The sequence below is a fragment of the Cervus elaphus genome, chromosome 12, assembly GCF_910594005.1.
Source record: "Cervus elaphus chromosome 12, mCerEla1.1, whole genome shotgun sequence".
Classification (NCBI taxonomy): Eukaryota; Metazoa; Chordata; class Mammalia; order Artiodactyla; family Cervidae; genus Cervus; species Cervus elaphus.
Genome location: NC_057826.1, coordinates 69,517,309 through 69,533,055, shown reverse-complemented (window position 1 = coordinate 69,533,055; position 15,747 = coordinate 69,517,309). Strand labels below are relative to the sequence as shown.

General features: G+C 40.3%; 1 protein-coding gene across 1 annotated transcript in view; it reads right to left on the bottom strand.

The window, feature by feature from the left end:
• DPH6 (diphthamine biosynthesis 6) overlaps positions 1-9,431 on the bottom strand; it is a 192,961-nt gene extending 183,530 nt beyond the window's left edge. Inside the window, exons 1-3 of the mRNA XM_043919412.1 lie at positions 9,244-9,431; positions 5,002-5,096; positions 94-287 (exon numbers count right to left, since the gene is read on the bottom strand). Coding sequence (XP_043775347.1) covers positions 94-287; positions 5,002-5,096; positions 9,244-9,266 — 312 coding nt within the window. The 5' untranslated portion in view covers positions 9,267-9,431. The remainder of the gene's footprint in view (positions 1-93; positions 288-5,001; positions 5,097-9,243) is intronic.
• Between the last annotated feature and the right edge of the window lie 6,316 nt (positions 9,432-15,747).

Genomic DNA, 15,747 nt, shown 5'->3' with positions numbered 1-15,747 from the left:
AAATAATTGTTAATTATTATTAAATAATTCAGTAAATATAATTTACTAAATTACACACTAAAGTCAGTAAATGTAATTAGTTCCTCTGCATACCTTAACAAGTTTCAAAAGCTCATAGAGATCTTCAACCTCATCACCTTCACATTTGGTGTACACTGGTCCCGTATCCATGCTCTTTCCCCTTATGGTACGGCGATAGAGGGGAAGAGCCATCGCTTCTGCATACAAATCAATGGCATGATGACCCACTGTCTGATACATGTAGCTATCCAGTTCATCTGACCCCACTGCAACAAATAAAGGGAAATAATCAAACAGAATGAAAGACAGTGGATTTGAAAGTCCACCTGAGTCTCATTGCCTATAGAGCAGTCAACACAATTTGATTCCAAAATTATCAATAAGAACAAAAATATTCAAAACAGATAAGTTACATGAAACTTTTTAGTGATACAAATGAACGTAGAAATATACTGGAATAGGCTTTTTGATTTCTTTACTCTATTTTTTAGAAAAAAGAATCATGAATATACATAAAGATTATTTGCAAAGATATTCATCATAGCATTTTTTATAATATCAATAGATTAAAATTATAGTATATTCACATAATACTATGCAGCTATTAATATAATTTTGAAGAAGAGTATTTTCTAAAGTATGTTCTGCAGAATAGAAATCCCATGAGATATTATTAGGTACTGGATGAAAAAATAAAGGATTCTGTGGGCAAATGAATTTATATAAAAAATGAGGATAAACCAGATTAAATAGGTGTTTTAACTGCAATTCTTCCTAGGCTAAGCAGCTTTAAGATGCTCTAACAAGGCGAGAGAGTGTGAATTCTCTCTCAAATTTATCTATCTATATAACACTTACATTTTCGTAGGGTATTTTTGTTGCAAAGACAATATCTAGAAATGCTGTGGTAGAACAATAATGACAAGGAAGGTGTTAAAAAATATTTTTAAGCTTTTAAAAAGTTACAAAACAATGTTTGACACATATGTGTGTATCTGTGTGTATACATGTATATATGCATATATGCCAAGCAGATCTAGGCTTTCCACTGAATGTGAAAGAATTCTATCAAAAGGCATGAAAAATTATATTGTAAGGGCCTTCAATAATCAAAATTGCCACCTCATGCTATCAGATTTTGGCTCACACAACAGATTGGCTTCCACATACTCATACTATTATTATAAATCTGTCTAGTACTGGTTTCAGTAGGAAGGAGAGATATAGCCAAAGTAACCTAAAAATCTCTTAGATTACCTTCATCTCAAATTTAAACCAGATCTTTAAATGTATTAGCTTTAAAGACAATTAATACAATCGAATTAATATATTTAAATAACTTTGAGTTTCTCAGCCAGAAACTTCCTGATGTTAGCAAAATAATTACATTTTACTGAATTCAAAAACCTAGACGACAATTTTCCTTTAAGGCTCCATTTAGTCCCAACCACAATGTAACTTTTATTAATGGAAGCTAGAGAACAACAATAGTATGAGATCAAATAAAACCAAAAGGCTCCACTGTTGCCTGAAGCACCTCAATTAACACGCCACAAATGTTCCTACTACAAATTTAAAGAGATAGCTTTGTGAATTTTATGCCAAGTTCACATTTATCCCCATTATGGGGATAAACTCTTTTCCAGACTACCCACTGAAAACTCAGTGCTATGATTTAGTTTAACCAACTTTATACTGGAGTCATCTCTACCAGTCATTCCTCATTAAGATTCCTTTTACATGTTTAGGGGGAGAAAAAAAGCCAGTCAATGAATCATTCAATAATCACCAACATCCTGTTGATTTTAAATCAAGATTAGCTAAACTCTCCATCTACCAACCCACAGCCATCTATTCTCTTCCATTACAATGAGAGTGCAGCTGATTTCCTCCAGCTTTTAGTTTGTAATATTCCAATTCCATTTACTACTAAATCCTTTCTCACTTACAATATTCTAGGGTTTCCCTGGTGGCTCAGCTGGTAAAGAATCCGCCTGCAATGCAGGAAAACCGGGTTTGATCCCTGGGTTGGGATGATCCCTTGGAGAAGGGAATGGCAACCTCCAGTATTCTTGCCTGGAGAGTCCCATGGACAGAGGAGCCTTCCACTAAGAGGCATAATTTAAAGACATACTTTGCTTGTCATGTTACCCACCCTGCTAGTGAATCTTAAGCACAAGAAAGATTATAATGATGATTCAAAGCAGGATTTTTCAACTTTATAGTGGTTCAAAAGCAATACACATATAATAAAAATTGTACTTCAAATTTTGAATTGTTATCTTTTCCCAGACTAGTGATACATGGTCCATACTCTCTGTGATACTGGGCAGCAGTAGATAGCCACAGCTCCCAGGCAACAATATGATCAAGATAGTAAACAACTGATACACTTAAGAACCATTCTGTACCCATACAACCATTCTGTTTTTCACTTCCACACACTACAGAATTCAATAAACTACATAAGATATTCAACACTTTATTATAAAAGAAACTTTATGTTAGATGATTTTGCCTTACTGTAGGCTAACGTAAGTATTCTAAGCAGAGTTAAGGTAGGCTAGGCTAAGTTATCATGATCAGTAGGTTGGGTGTATTAAATGAATTTTCGACAGGATATTTTCAACTAATGTATTTCAACCTAACCACACTGTAAGTCAAAATCTGTACATCAGTGATTCAGTAGAAGGGAACTATAACTATTCATGTAGAAAAGTTGAAGACAAGATAAAAACTCCACGGAGTCAAATTACATCACGCACGTATTATATAAACAATCTTCTTTTTAAATACCAACACCTCTAAAGATAGAAAGCTTAAAAAATTACTTGCCTGACTGGCCACAAAAGATAAGAAAATTCTTTCCTTAAGTAATAGAATACAACCCGCAAGGAAATTCTGCTGCTTCTTTTATAATACAGAAGTTGTAGTATAGTTCCCACTCACCCTTAAAAGAATTTTCTCTTCATTATTTAAAGTCAGAAAGAGGAGGTCACTTTCTAAACATACCACTTTGAAAATGCTATTATTATTAATCATCAGAAACCCATACAATATCCAAAGTATATGTTTACACCTGACCCTCCACAGGACCTTCACAGGACCTGTTCTACTTCCTCCTATAAAATACTTCTAATCTCTATATTCCCACTTCACTTCAAGCATTACTTGGCTCTTAATCAGAGAAGGAAAGAAAACTCAGATAACTGCTTGCCCTTGCAGGGTAAATTCTAGTTAGTTCATTATTCATCTGTCAATCAATAAACCTTGAGTGAATGCCTACCAGGGGCACAGAGTTGTCCCAAGTACTGAGGAACAATTAAAGGAATATAGAAGATATGACCTCTCCTCTCAAGAAGTTTAAAAACAATCTATTTGGGCATTAAAAAAATAAATAGAAAACAACTGTAAAATGATATACAAATAAAAATTCAATATGCCAGCAGCACTGAAGAAGGAAAGAAGGAAGGGAGAAGAATATCTAGTGCAAGATTCAGATTTAACTGGCTTCCCTGATAGCTCAGATGGTAAAAAATCTGCCCGCAACCCAGGTTCAATCCCTGGGTCAGGAAGATCCTCTGGAGAAGAGAATGGCTATCCACCCCAGTATTCTTGCCTGGAGAATTCCATGGACAGAGGAGCCTGGTGGACTACAATCCATAGGATTGCAAAGAGTCAGACTTAACTAAATGACTAACACTCACTTTTACTCACTCAGATTAAATTTATTGGGGACCTACTTCATGCCAGGAATTATTAGTGTTTTTGCATATAATACTAATTTAATTAATCCTAAAATAATAGTAGAGTAAAAGCATGGAATCTTAAAAGAAGCTGAGTAAAGGGGACGATAAAAAGATCTTAGTAGAAAAGCAGTAATCAAGTTAGACAAGTTTAATCTCCCTCTATTACATTTCAACAGTTAATATCTATGGTTGCATGGGTATAATAAAAGAGTATAAAAAGCAAATCGATGAATATTTTTATTTTATTTAAAAGTCTGATGGGAAAAAAATATATAATTATGTGAGGTGATGGATGTAAAGTAAACTTGTTGTGCATATATGTATATATTATATACATCTATATAAAATCACTGTTATACACATAAAATGAATACAGTATTATATATCAATTATATCTCAATTTAAAAAAAAAGATTTTGTTGGTTGAACTGTGTCACTCCCAAATTCTTGGAGTAAAGTCCTAACATCTAATACCTCAAAATGTTACCTTGTTTGGGAATAGAGTCATTGAAGATGTAATTGGTTAAAATGAAGTCATTAGAGTGAGCCCTTCACCAAATATGACTGGTGTCCATATTAAAAGAGGAAATTTGGATACCAACATGGATACAGAGAAAAAAGAACATCTAAATGGAGAAATTTCATTGGAGAAAAACTGAAAAAAGTATCTAAAATAAGGTCTGTGGATTATTTGCAGATGTTCTTATTACCATAGATGAATAAAAAGTGGACATGTATTGTTCAATGGTTTTCTCAAGTATCACACATTTAGTTTACATCTAAGATGGCTAAACTGAATGCTTTTAATAACAAAGTGTATGTATGATCATTTATTCACATATGTCTTACTTTCCAAGTTCCAAAGAGTTGTATGTTATTCACCCCTACATTGCCAACAACACTTGGAAAAGTGTTGCAGTGGAACAACAGTGCACTCTGAACTAAGAGGATTCAAGTGTCAGTCCTACAAGTTTGTATTAGCTATTTTACCTTGGACAAAATTATAAAATTCAAAGCTTCAGTATCTTTGCCTAGGAGTAACTTTCTAGGAGTTCTTAGGAGGATTAAAGATTACATAATTGAAAACACTTAGCACAGAATGTAGCATCTAAACAGTGCTAGAGATATAAGAGTTCCCATTAATTGTTTGCATATTGTGTATAAGACAATGCAATTATGAGGCTGGAATTTCAGTCATTTAGAGAACTTTCCAATATATGTACACACTTACCTTGGTTTTCCGCAGGTCTTAGATTTGCTAAAGCAACAATCTGATGCCCAGCAGCAACGCACTGCATCATATTGTAACAGCTGTCCTTCCCACCACTAAAAAAATAAATAGATAAGGAGACAAATAAATATCAGGTTACTGACTGTTATTTAACATAGTCTCATTATACATCAAAATAGAACACATTATTTTTTTCAGTTTTTCAGAATATTCGAGGGGCTTATTTTGCAGTAGAATGTGTAATTTCCACAGCATATGCAACTCATCAAAGGAATCAGGATATCTCAAGCTGCTACTCGCAAGGGCTTATGAAATTACATGCCATCATAACAAAGATTATGCTAAAATGGTAACTCTTTGGTTTTTGATAGTGGTTTTGCTTTAATACATAAAGTGTTTTGCAAATAAAAAATGATTTAATTCTACATTCCAGTTAAACACATTATATATACTTCTCAGATGAAATTTTCTATGAAAAAGTATAAAAAGTACCTGTTCTTTCCCACTTTGAGAATGCTAATGATGGTCACCAGCACCAATTAAAGGATCAAATTAAAGATCTGAGATCCAGTCAAATGACAAAGTTTGACATACTTGGTGGGTTCAAATTCTGTAGAGGTTGAAATCTAAAAGCTGAATTACCCTGATAAAGTTAAACATCAGTACTATAAGTACTTCAGCTTTCAACCATCACCACATTCGATGGCAGGATAAGGCCTGAGGAACTTCTAAATTCTGGTACCAAGTGTATCTAAGGCAAATCACTTACTCAAGACCAGTGTTAGTTCATCTTTAACAAGGTTGAATTGCAACCAATATACTATTTTGGTTAAATACTCTACTGCTCCTCTCTATGCATGTTTCTTCTTTTTTAAAAATCATTGTCTCCTTCCCTTTGTTTTATTCCTGTTTCTTTTCATTCTAATCTCTGCTTAAAATCTGCAAATGTACCCCCAGACAATGTTTAGACCTACTCATAAGCAAAGAAACTAAGAGACTGATTATCCTAGAAGCTGGCCCTTTTGTCTTTTTAGTTCCCAGCACTTGTCAGCCTCTACTACATTCTGAGGGCTTCCCTGATAGCTCAGTTGGTAAAGAATTGGCCTGCAACGCGGGAGACCCTGATTTGATTCCTAGGTTGGGAAGATTTCCTGGAGAAGGGAACTGCTACCCACTCCAGTATTCTGGCTTAGAGAACTCCATGGACTGTATAGTCCATGGTGTCGCAGAGAGTCAGACATGACTGAGAGACTTTCCCTTTCACCACATTCTGAGGGCTTCCAAGGTAGCACAGTGGTAAAGAATCCCCTGCTAATGAAGGAGACTCCGTTTGATCTCTGGTCAGGAAGATCCACTGGAGAAGGAAATGGCAATCCATTCCAGTATTCTTGCCTGGGAAACCCCATGGACATAGAGGCCTGGTGGGTTAAGTCAATGGGGTTGCAAAAGAGTCAGACATGTCTTAGCAACTAAACGACAATAACCATATTCTGATCAGTAACAACAGTTATTCCAGAACTTCTCAAGGGGAGGGAAATTGCAAAGGGCAAAGTGAAGTTACAGATCACACTCTCATCCCTCAGATTCTGATATTCCCATAAGTATATCTTGCACAACTTCTCCTATTGAACCTGGTTGTTTGATTTCTGCAGGATGTAATGATCTAATTCTTTAGAATATTTAGAATATTAAAGACTAAAGGGTATATATCCTAAATCAGAACTTGGCCTTTTATTTTAAAATATGCTAAGATCTCAAATATGATTTTAAAATAGTATTTCCCAAACTGTGCCCTGTGGGTAGCCATTCCTTTCTCCAGGGGATCTTCCCAACCCAAGTATCAAACCCAGGTCTCCCGCATTGCAGGTGGATTCTTTACCAGTTGAGCCACCAGGGAAGCCCAAGAATACTGGAGTGGGTAGCATATCCCTTCTTCAGAGGATCTTCCCCACCCAGGGATCGAACCCAGATCTCCTGCATTGCGGGCAGATTCTTTACCAGCTGAGATACATGGGAAGCCCCCTGTGGGACAACAGTGTCCAACAAATGCTCTAAGAACATAAGCTTTTCAAGGTCAAATTAAGTTTGGAAAAGGCTGAGTCCCTTACTCACTTCTTAGAACATCACAGAATACATAACATATGTTAGGGGAGACATCCTACAGAAGATCAGAAGTTTATTTCCCAATTCTGGAATACTAAGCTAAGTTACTCATTGTGCTTGGGTCTATATGCTTTGTTATAAAATTAGAGAATGGCCTAACTAATCCTCAAGGTGCCATTCAACTTTAAAATTAAATGACGCAATCTTTTATGTATTAGGAAAATAATGTTCTTCACGGTCTAAAGATATGTAAGAATATTGGTTTCACTTATTCCCTAGAATGCACACACATATCTCATCTCTTAGTGCACCCACATACACACACTAAACATACTTATTACAAGTAGATTCATAGTATTAAATTAAAATCCAAATACATTCAAGTGTATGTGCATACAAATGTATATATGTATTATGTATGCATTCACATTCATATTGGAGAAGGAAATGGGAACTCACTCCGGTACTCTTGCCTGGAAAATCCCACGGACATAGGAGCCTGGTAGGCTACAGTCCATGGGGTAGCAAAGAGTCAGACACGACTGGGCGACTTCACTTCACTCACTTCACTCACTCCATACTTTATCACTGAAGGAAATGGCAACCCACTCCAGTATTCTTGCCTGGAGAATCCCATGGACAGAGGAGCCTGGGGGGCCATGGTCCATTGGGTTGCAGAGAGTTGGACACAGCTGTAGTGACTAAGTACGCATGCACGCACATTCATATGTACATATTATATTCTGTACTGCAACTTAGAGCATATCTTCCAACATTTATATAGATCTTACATTTTAGCAACAATTTTCAAACACTGCTTCTTTAAAAAAGTAATTAGTTTTATTATAAAAGTAAACTATGTACACAATATTTAGTGTAATAAATTATACCAATTTTCTTCTCTCTTTCCCTCCAACATTTCTGAGACTAGTTAAATGTCTTACTTGAATGGTTAAACTTTTGGTTAACTGCATGTGGATGTGAATTACTCATTTCCTGGACTGCTTTTTATTCTTACTGATCTATATCAACTGAAGCTCATTCATAATACTGAAAGCTTAATCATTCAGTTTACAGAAGAAATTCACTGTATAAAAATAATTATTTTGGCACTATAGTCTAGTATCTTAACAATGGCACTGAAGTAAAAGATGTTATATCAAGAGTTCTAAGCGGGTCACACTGTTTTCAGCCAGTATTAGTTTCCTAAGGCACTGAACAAAGATTTTCATGAAATCTTCCAGGTTGCATGGCTGCATGCAACTCACTCTACATCGATTCAATTCTCATCAAACAAACATTCAAGCAGTTTAAATTCCCTTTTGCATGTTGTTATTTTGTTTCCTTTTGTTTCAGTTCACAGAACTAGTATGGAGCCATTTAAACTGACCAGCCTTTGGTCGTCAAAGACACCTAAACATGATGGGTTACTATAGATTTCAAACTCTTTTTGGAATGTGGAGTACAATGTTACCATAAAGTCACTTTTCTAAACGCAATGAGTCTCCAAAGCAATGGCAGCTGGATCTAGGATAAAACAGGATGATTCCATCTCTATGCTTGACACCAAGCTAAAGCACATCCTCGTCAGAAGCAGTCCTGTCACTACTGGGACGCAGAAGAGGGAGAGGTGGTCTTTTGTGAGAGGGGGCGGGGCTGGTAGCAACCTCGGGAATAAGGCTGAGCCGGAGGACCCGCAGAAAGATAGGATCCTGAGAAGAAAACGAAGAGAAAAGGGTAGGGGACACTAAGTGGCGTCAAGTACTGCCTCTCAAACGCCACGGCCCATTACAGCTTTTGAGACTCCGACCCAGGTCCGGTTCAGACTAACTAAACGCTCTGGCGGTGAGTCCCAGGCATCAGTAGTTTAAAACGTAAATCCAATCTGAACCCAAGTCTGAAGCCCAGACGACCAGGGAGGCGGCGAGGGGCAGAAAGGAGGAGTACCAGCCCAGGGCCTGGGACCCAGCAGGGTGTAGCCCGAAGGCTCCGCCTCTTCCTGCGGCCAGGAGGAGCCGCCGAGCCCGCGACAAGCGGCTCCTGCACGGACACCGCCCGATCGGCGGCGGCGCCGCCGGGTCAGTCGGAAAGGACTAGAGGCTGACAGGGAATAGGAAGGCAGCGCGGACGCCGCGTTACCTGATCAGAGCTGCGACCCTCATGCTGGGCGCAGTGCGCGTGCGTGCCGCGAGCGCGGGAGGAAGCCGGGAAGTCGCCGCTGTTGCCGTCGCCCCCGCCGTGACGTGCCCGGGGCCTCAAGCGCCTGTTCGCCCCGCCGCCTGTCAGCAACCGGCGCTGCAGCCCGTGCGGCGGCCAGAGGGATACCTGGGCGCTGAGCACGCGTCACATGGCGCCTAGTCCGTGAGTCACGGATGTCGCGTCCCCGGAAAAGAACGCTGTTTAGGCGCAGCCTAACCACCTAAGTGAGGGCACTGAAGCTGCCTGGGAAGGGCAAGGTCCGCATCGCAGAGCTGGGCTCGGGGGCACTGGATTTGTTTGGGTAGGAAAACGTTCAAAGTCACTTACGCTACCAGTCGAAACACTTGTGGACGTACAAAGGGAGAGTACGTTGGTCTTTACTAACTCAGCCACCCATTTAAAAGAACCGAACCCTTCAGTTTTTTAGGTTTGATCTCCTCAGTACCTCAAACTTCCTTCTGGAGCTATTCCCAGGACCGCTAGGCTCCCTGGGCTTTGGTCACTCTGTAATAAAGAGGCTAGGAAGATGATTAAGGCTTGATTACCAAAGACCAGCAGCCTTGCAGAAGGAAATTCTAGCTTCTAAACTTTTTCACCAGGTATTCATTGAGTGCCTTTCGGGTAGCTGGCTCTGTTTCAGGCTCTTGTGTTTCAGGAAGGGGGCCCCTGTCCAGGGCCTGAGAATGAGCTCTTGTCTAACTCTGGAAGTGAACTGTCTGAGGAGACACAGGTATGGACAAAGCAAGAGAATTTATTGCGAAGGAGTGCCCCTGCGCAGAGCAGAAGGGTAAGGGAGCCCAAAAGGACTGCTCTGCCACCGTGGTTGCAATCTCAGGCCTTATGTTGATGGGGTTAGTTTCCTGGTTGTTTCTGGCCACTCTTGACTCAGGATCCTTCCTGGTGGCATGCACGTTGCACAGCCAATATGGTTTCCAGTGAAGAGGATTCTGGGAAGTTGGTAGGACATATGGTGTCTCCTTTTGAACTTTCCCGAATTCTTCCATCTTGTTAGTTTCTTGTTTCTTACAGGAAGCTACCTAAGTTACTGTGGTACCTGGCCACAGTACTTGGGATACATCCATGAATAAATTAAAAATCGCATAAGTCCCACTTTACTCCTGTGGAGTGTATGTGGAGGTGGGGAGAGCAGGCAATGTGCAGCTAAACAGTTACATAGTATATTAAAAGAAAAGGAGTGCTGTGTGAAAAAGAATAGAGTTTGACAGGAATCAGGAAGGTGAGGTACCAGTTGCCAACTTGAAGAAAAGTCAACTGTGTAAGTAACTTGTTATACTCTAGGCAGAAGAAGGGCTTCCCTGGTGGCACAGGGACTGTGCTGCAATGCAGGAGGCTTAGGTTTAATCCTTGGGTCGGGAAGATTCCCTGGAGAAAGCAATGGCAACCACTGCAGAATTCTTGCCTGGAGGATTCCATGGACAGAGAAGCCTGGCTTGCTACAGTCCATGGTGTTGCAAAGAGTTGGACATGACTGAGTGACTAACACACACATGTGCGCGCGCGCACACACACACACACACACACACACACACAGAGAAGAAAAAACTAGAGCCAAGACTTTAGATGCATTATGTGTCTGTGGAAAAACAAGGCTAGCCAGTGTTGCTGAAGCAGCCCAGAAAAGTGGGAAAGGAGTTTCTAGTGATGGAGGAAGGAGCATTATATTATTGATACCAGCCGGTGTTCTTGGCTTGCCCAATCAATAGAAATTGATAAGAGGTCAGACAAGAACTTCAGGCAAACAGAGGACAGTGAAAACAAGTAACAGATTCCCTTGCTCACTCCTGGAGGCAGGGAGTGAGTTGGTTCCTTATACAAGGTGAGGGTAGCAGTGTGTCCAGAAGTCATATTGGAGGGGTGGTTTGGGTGGCTGAGGTGGTTTGCCCATTCCTTTAGGGGGCTTCCTAGGTGGCACTAGTGGTAAAGGACTTGCCTGCCAATGCAGAAGAATTAAGAGAGACAGGTTCAATCCCTGGGTCCAGAAGATACCCTGGAGGAGGAAATGGCAACTCACTCTAGTATTCTTGCCTGGAGAATCCCATAGACAGAGGAGCGAGGTGAGCTATATAGCCCATAGGATTACAAAGATTCTCACATCACACAGCTGAAGCGATTTAGCATGCACACACCACTCCTTTAGTAGTGTTGGGGCTTCCCATGTGGCACAGTGGTAAAGAATCCACCTGCCGGTTCAGGAGACACAGTGATGTGAGTTTGATCTCTAAGTTGGGAAGATCGCCTGGTGTAGGAAATGGCAAATGACTTGGCCACCAATGTGCATGCATGCACATTGGTGATGTTAAGTGCAGGGAGCATGCGCAGTACCCTCCACCTTTTGCTCCCAACACCTTGTGTTTGTGCCCAGTTCTTCAGAAGCGGTAGTTAGAATATTTTTGGTCTTTTTGTATCTTGTATACTTCTCATGAAAGCATTTATTTTTAGTCCCTTAAAGTTTCTTTGTATTTTGTTCCTGGAGAGATGTTTGTTCAGGTGTAAGCACTGTAGCAAAGGGTCCCAGGTCCCAGCCTGTCTCATATTACCAATACTTTTGTTAGGGGAAGCACCTGACTGAAACCACCCACTCTGGCCAGGTACCATAGTAACTATTTGCATGAGTTGTTTTACAACAGGAGATCCTGGTAAGTATCACAGAACTAATAAGCCACCACCAACTGGAAGAGTTCGGGAAAGGTCAAAAGGAGACACCACATGTCCGACCACCTCCCAGAATCCTTCTTGCTGGCATCCATCTTGGCTGAACAAGGTGTGCACCATCAGGATGGACTCTGAGTCAGAATGATTGACTAAAGATGACTCAGAAACTAACCCCATCACCATAAAACCCAAGACTGCAGAACTGTCAGTTCTCCTGGGTTTCCTTACCCTAACTGCCCAGGCAACCTTCCCCAATAAAATCTTGCTTTGTCAGCACATGTGTCTCCTTGGACAATTCATTTCCGAGTGTTAGATAAAAGCCCAGTTTTGGGCCCTGAAAGAGGTCCCCCTTCCTGCAACACTTTCAAGTTAGGCTCTAACAAGGGTCCTCCTGCCTGGTTCTGTTCAGTAGCAAAGCAGAGCTTTGTTGTTGTTTAGTCACTCAGTCATGTCCTACGCTTTGTGACCCCTGGTACTGTAGCCTTCCAGGCTCCTCTGTCCATGGGATTTCCCAGGCAAGAATACTGGACTGGGCTGCCTTACCCTTCGGTCAAAGAATGGAGAGATGTGAGTTCTAGAAGAACAAACTCTCCTCCACAGGCCATGGGCAGGGCTGCTTTATGCGATTTTTGTCAACAGGAAGGGGCACAATTGTGTTGTTCAGGGTATTGTATTGTTCAGCACTTACGTCCTGGGATATCAGATGTAGCAGTTCTGCACTAGATCTCTAATCCATGTTTTAGGGGCAAAACCTCTACACAGATCCCCTATAGTAAGTGAAACTAAACACAAAAGAAATTGGACCTGGACACCTAGATTTCATCTTATTTTTTCATGGAATCTCGTGTGCTTTGCCAGTGACATAGGCTCTTGTAGGCCACTGAGGACTTTGTCTTTCATACTAAGGAAGTGAGTGGTCTTTGCAGCATTTTGAACAGAGGTATGACTTAAAACATTAAAAGGATGACTCTGGGCTGTATTGAGAATACAGCTATTAGGAGGATTTTGCAGTAAGCCTGGAGAGAAATGATGGGGCCTGGAATCAGGATGGTACTGGTGATTTGGATGAGAAGTGGGAAGGTTCTGGCTCTGTTTGGAAGGTAGAGCTAATAGAGTCACGTGAGCTAAATATGGAATGTGAGAGGAAGAAAACCATGAAGGATGATGCCAGTTGTTATGAATTAAATAAATAAATATATACAGAACTTGTACCCAGTATATAGTAAGCATTCAATTTTATTATACTATAATGTTCTCAGCTACCCAGGTGGCCAGTGGAAAAGAATTCACCTGCCAAGCAGAAGACTGATTCAATCCCTGGGTCAGGACGATCCCCCAGGGAAGGAAACAGCAACTCACTCTAGTATTTTTGCCTGGAAAAGCCCATGGACAGAGGAGCCTGGGAGGCTACGGTCAGTCCATGGGGTCACAAAGAGTTGGCCACAACTTACTGACTACACCACCACCACCATGATGTTCTCATTAACTCTACTACTCTTACTATGGGTGACTAGAGCAGTGGTAGTCTGCATACCAATTTCAGCATCTAAAATGCAGTTTTAAAGTTGTGTGATTGTGGACACTTATTAAATGAGCCAAATATTTAAGGAGCTAGCAATGTAGTTGGAGAGATATGACAAATGCATGAAACAAATATTCACAATACAAGAGGGCATATTTTGAAAGCAACAAGCTATGTAATGCATATGGCAAGAGTCCCATGAGTTGAATCCATAGGATAAATTCTAGAAAAAGACTTGGATGATGGGTAGAAATGAACAAGAGGACTAGGTGGACCTTACAAACAAAGATAAAGGAGTTCAGAGCATGTCAACCCCAAATATGCCATTTTGACATATTGATTATTTTAAACTAAGGGCACTTGAGAAATAGCAGGTGCAAGAAGGGCAATCTGAACTCCTTTTTATTTCTGAAAGCAGGAGATAAAAGCCCAGCGTAGAAAATGCTTTCTCTGTACTTGGGAGGGGAAAGACATTCTCACTGCAACAACAATCCATTTGTCAATAAGCAGGTTGCCAAAGGGCTTCCCAGATGGCTCAGTGGTAAAGCATCCACCTGCCAATGCAGGAGACATGGGTTTGATCCCTGGGTTGGGAAGATTCCCTGGAGAAGGAAATGGCCACCCACTCCAGTATTCTTGCCTGGAAAATCCAGGGAGCTGATGGGCTACAGTCCATGCGGTTGCAAAAGAGTAAGACATAGTGACTAAAACAACAATTTGCCAAAATTTCAAGAAAAGTTGGCTTAGCCAGAACCCTATATGCATAATGTTCTACATGGATAGTGTAAAGGTAGCAGCAGCCCAGTCAATGTCAACAAATTAAATTTTATATCAGTATAGTCTAAATTGATACTTTTTATACTATATTGAAATGACTTGCCCAAGATTTACCATTCAAAGCCATTGTGAGCTCACTTCCTACAATCTCAAACTATTATAAATCATTATGAATTAGTTTGCAGAGCCAACAAAATAGGTGAATGGAAAATTGGCTTAAAAAAATCTCAGTTCCTTGCCAGTTTACTCAGGGGAAACTCTCATAGCCAAACACTGTTGCTGGTAATAAGAAGTTGCAAGCTGTCACTGAATTCTGCTTCCTTGGCAGCACATCTAAATGATGTACTGATTGATAAAGAGTCAGATGCTCAAATCAAAAACTCTATAGGTAGTTACTCAGAGAGTATGTGTGGATTTACATCTCAAGTCAGTGCATCTCTCTGAAGTCACTTCATACAGGGACTCATCAGAAGGTTGCTTGGTGAAGACTTAGGAAAAAAGTAATTGAGTGATTATTTGGAAGGTAAATTGAAGAGCATCCTACACGAGTATCTGATGCATTTATATTAATAATGATAACCTCTGTGGACAAGGCACTCTTCTAAGTGTTTTAGGTATAGAGACATTTAAACATAGCATCAAATCTATGATGTGGGATACATTGTTTTTCCCATTTGCAGATGAGAAAACTGAGCACAAAGAAGTTAAATTACCTGGCTGTTTTAATCAGTTTGAGCAGCTTTAACAAAATACTATAGTAGTAGTTGACTTAAATAACAGCTATTTCTTTCAGTTCTGGAGGCTGGGAAGTCTGAGATCAGAGTGCCAACATGGTCAGGTTCTTAAGAGAGCTCTGTTCCTGGTCTGTGGGTGGATGTAACCTCACATGGTGGAGAGACACATTTCCATTCACGAGAGTTCGATGTCAGCTCCAAAAGGCCCCACCCCCAAACACCATCATATAAGGGATTACAACTTCAACATATGAATTTTGGGGTGATGCAAACATTCAGTTCATAGCACTGCCTTAAATTCTAGAGCTAATAAGTGACAAAGCCAAGATTCAAACCCAGGCAGCCTAGCTCTAAAGTCTGTGTTCTTAACCACTGTATTATACCTGCCACTGAAGTGGCCAGCTTGAAATTTTGGCTAAAGTATTTCCAAAATATGTCTGGAAGGACGTTGCCATCATTCACTTCCTGAATTTCTGTTTTCTGTGCTTCCAAACTGACCAATCCTTTTTCTGAATGACACAGATTGTATTACACAAATTAATATATTGCATTAGGTCATGGTTAAATATCATACGCCTGAGAGTCATTTTGTCTCTCTTAGATATCTTTTTTCTTTACTCCACAATGTGCTGTGCTGTGCTTAGTAACTTAGTCGTGTCTGACTCTTTGTGACCTCATGGACTGTAGCCTGCCAGGCTCCTCTGTCCACAGGATTCTCCAGGCAAGAATACTGGGGTG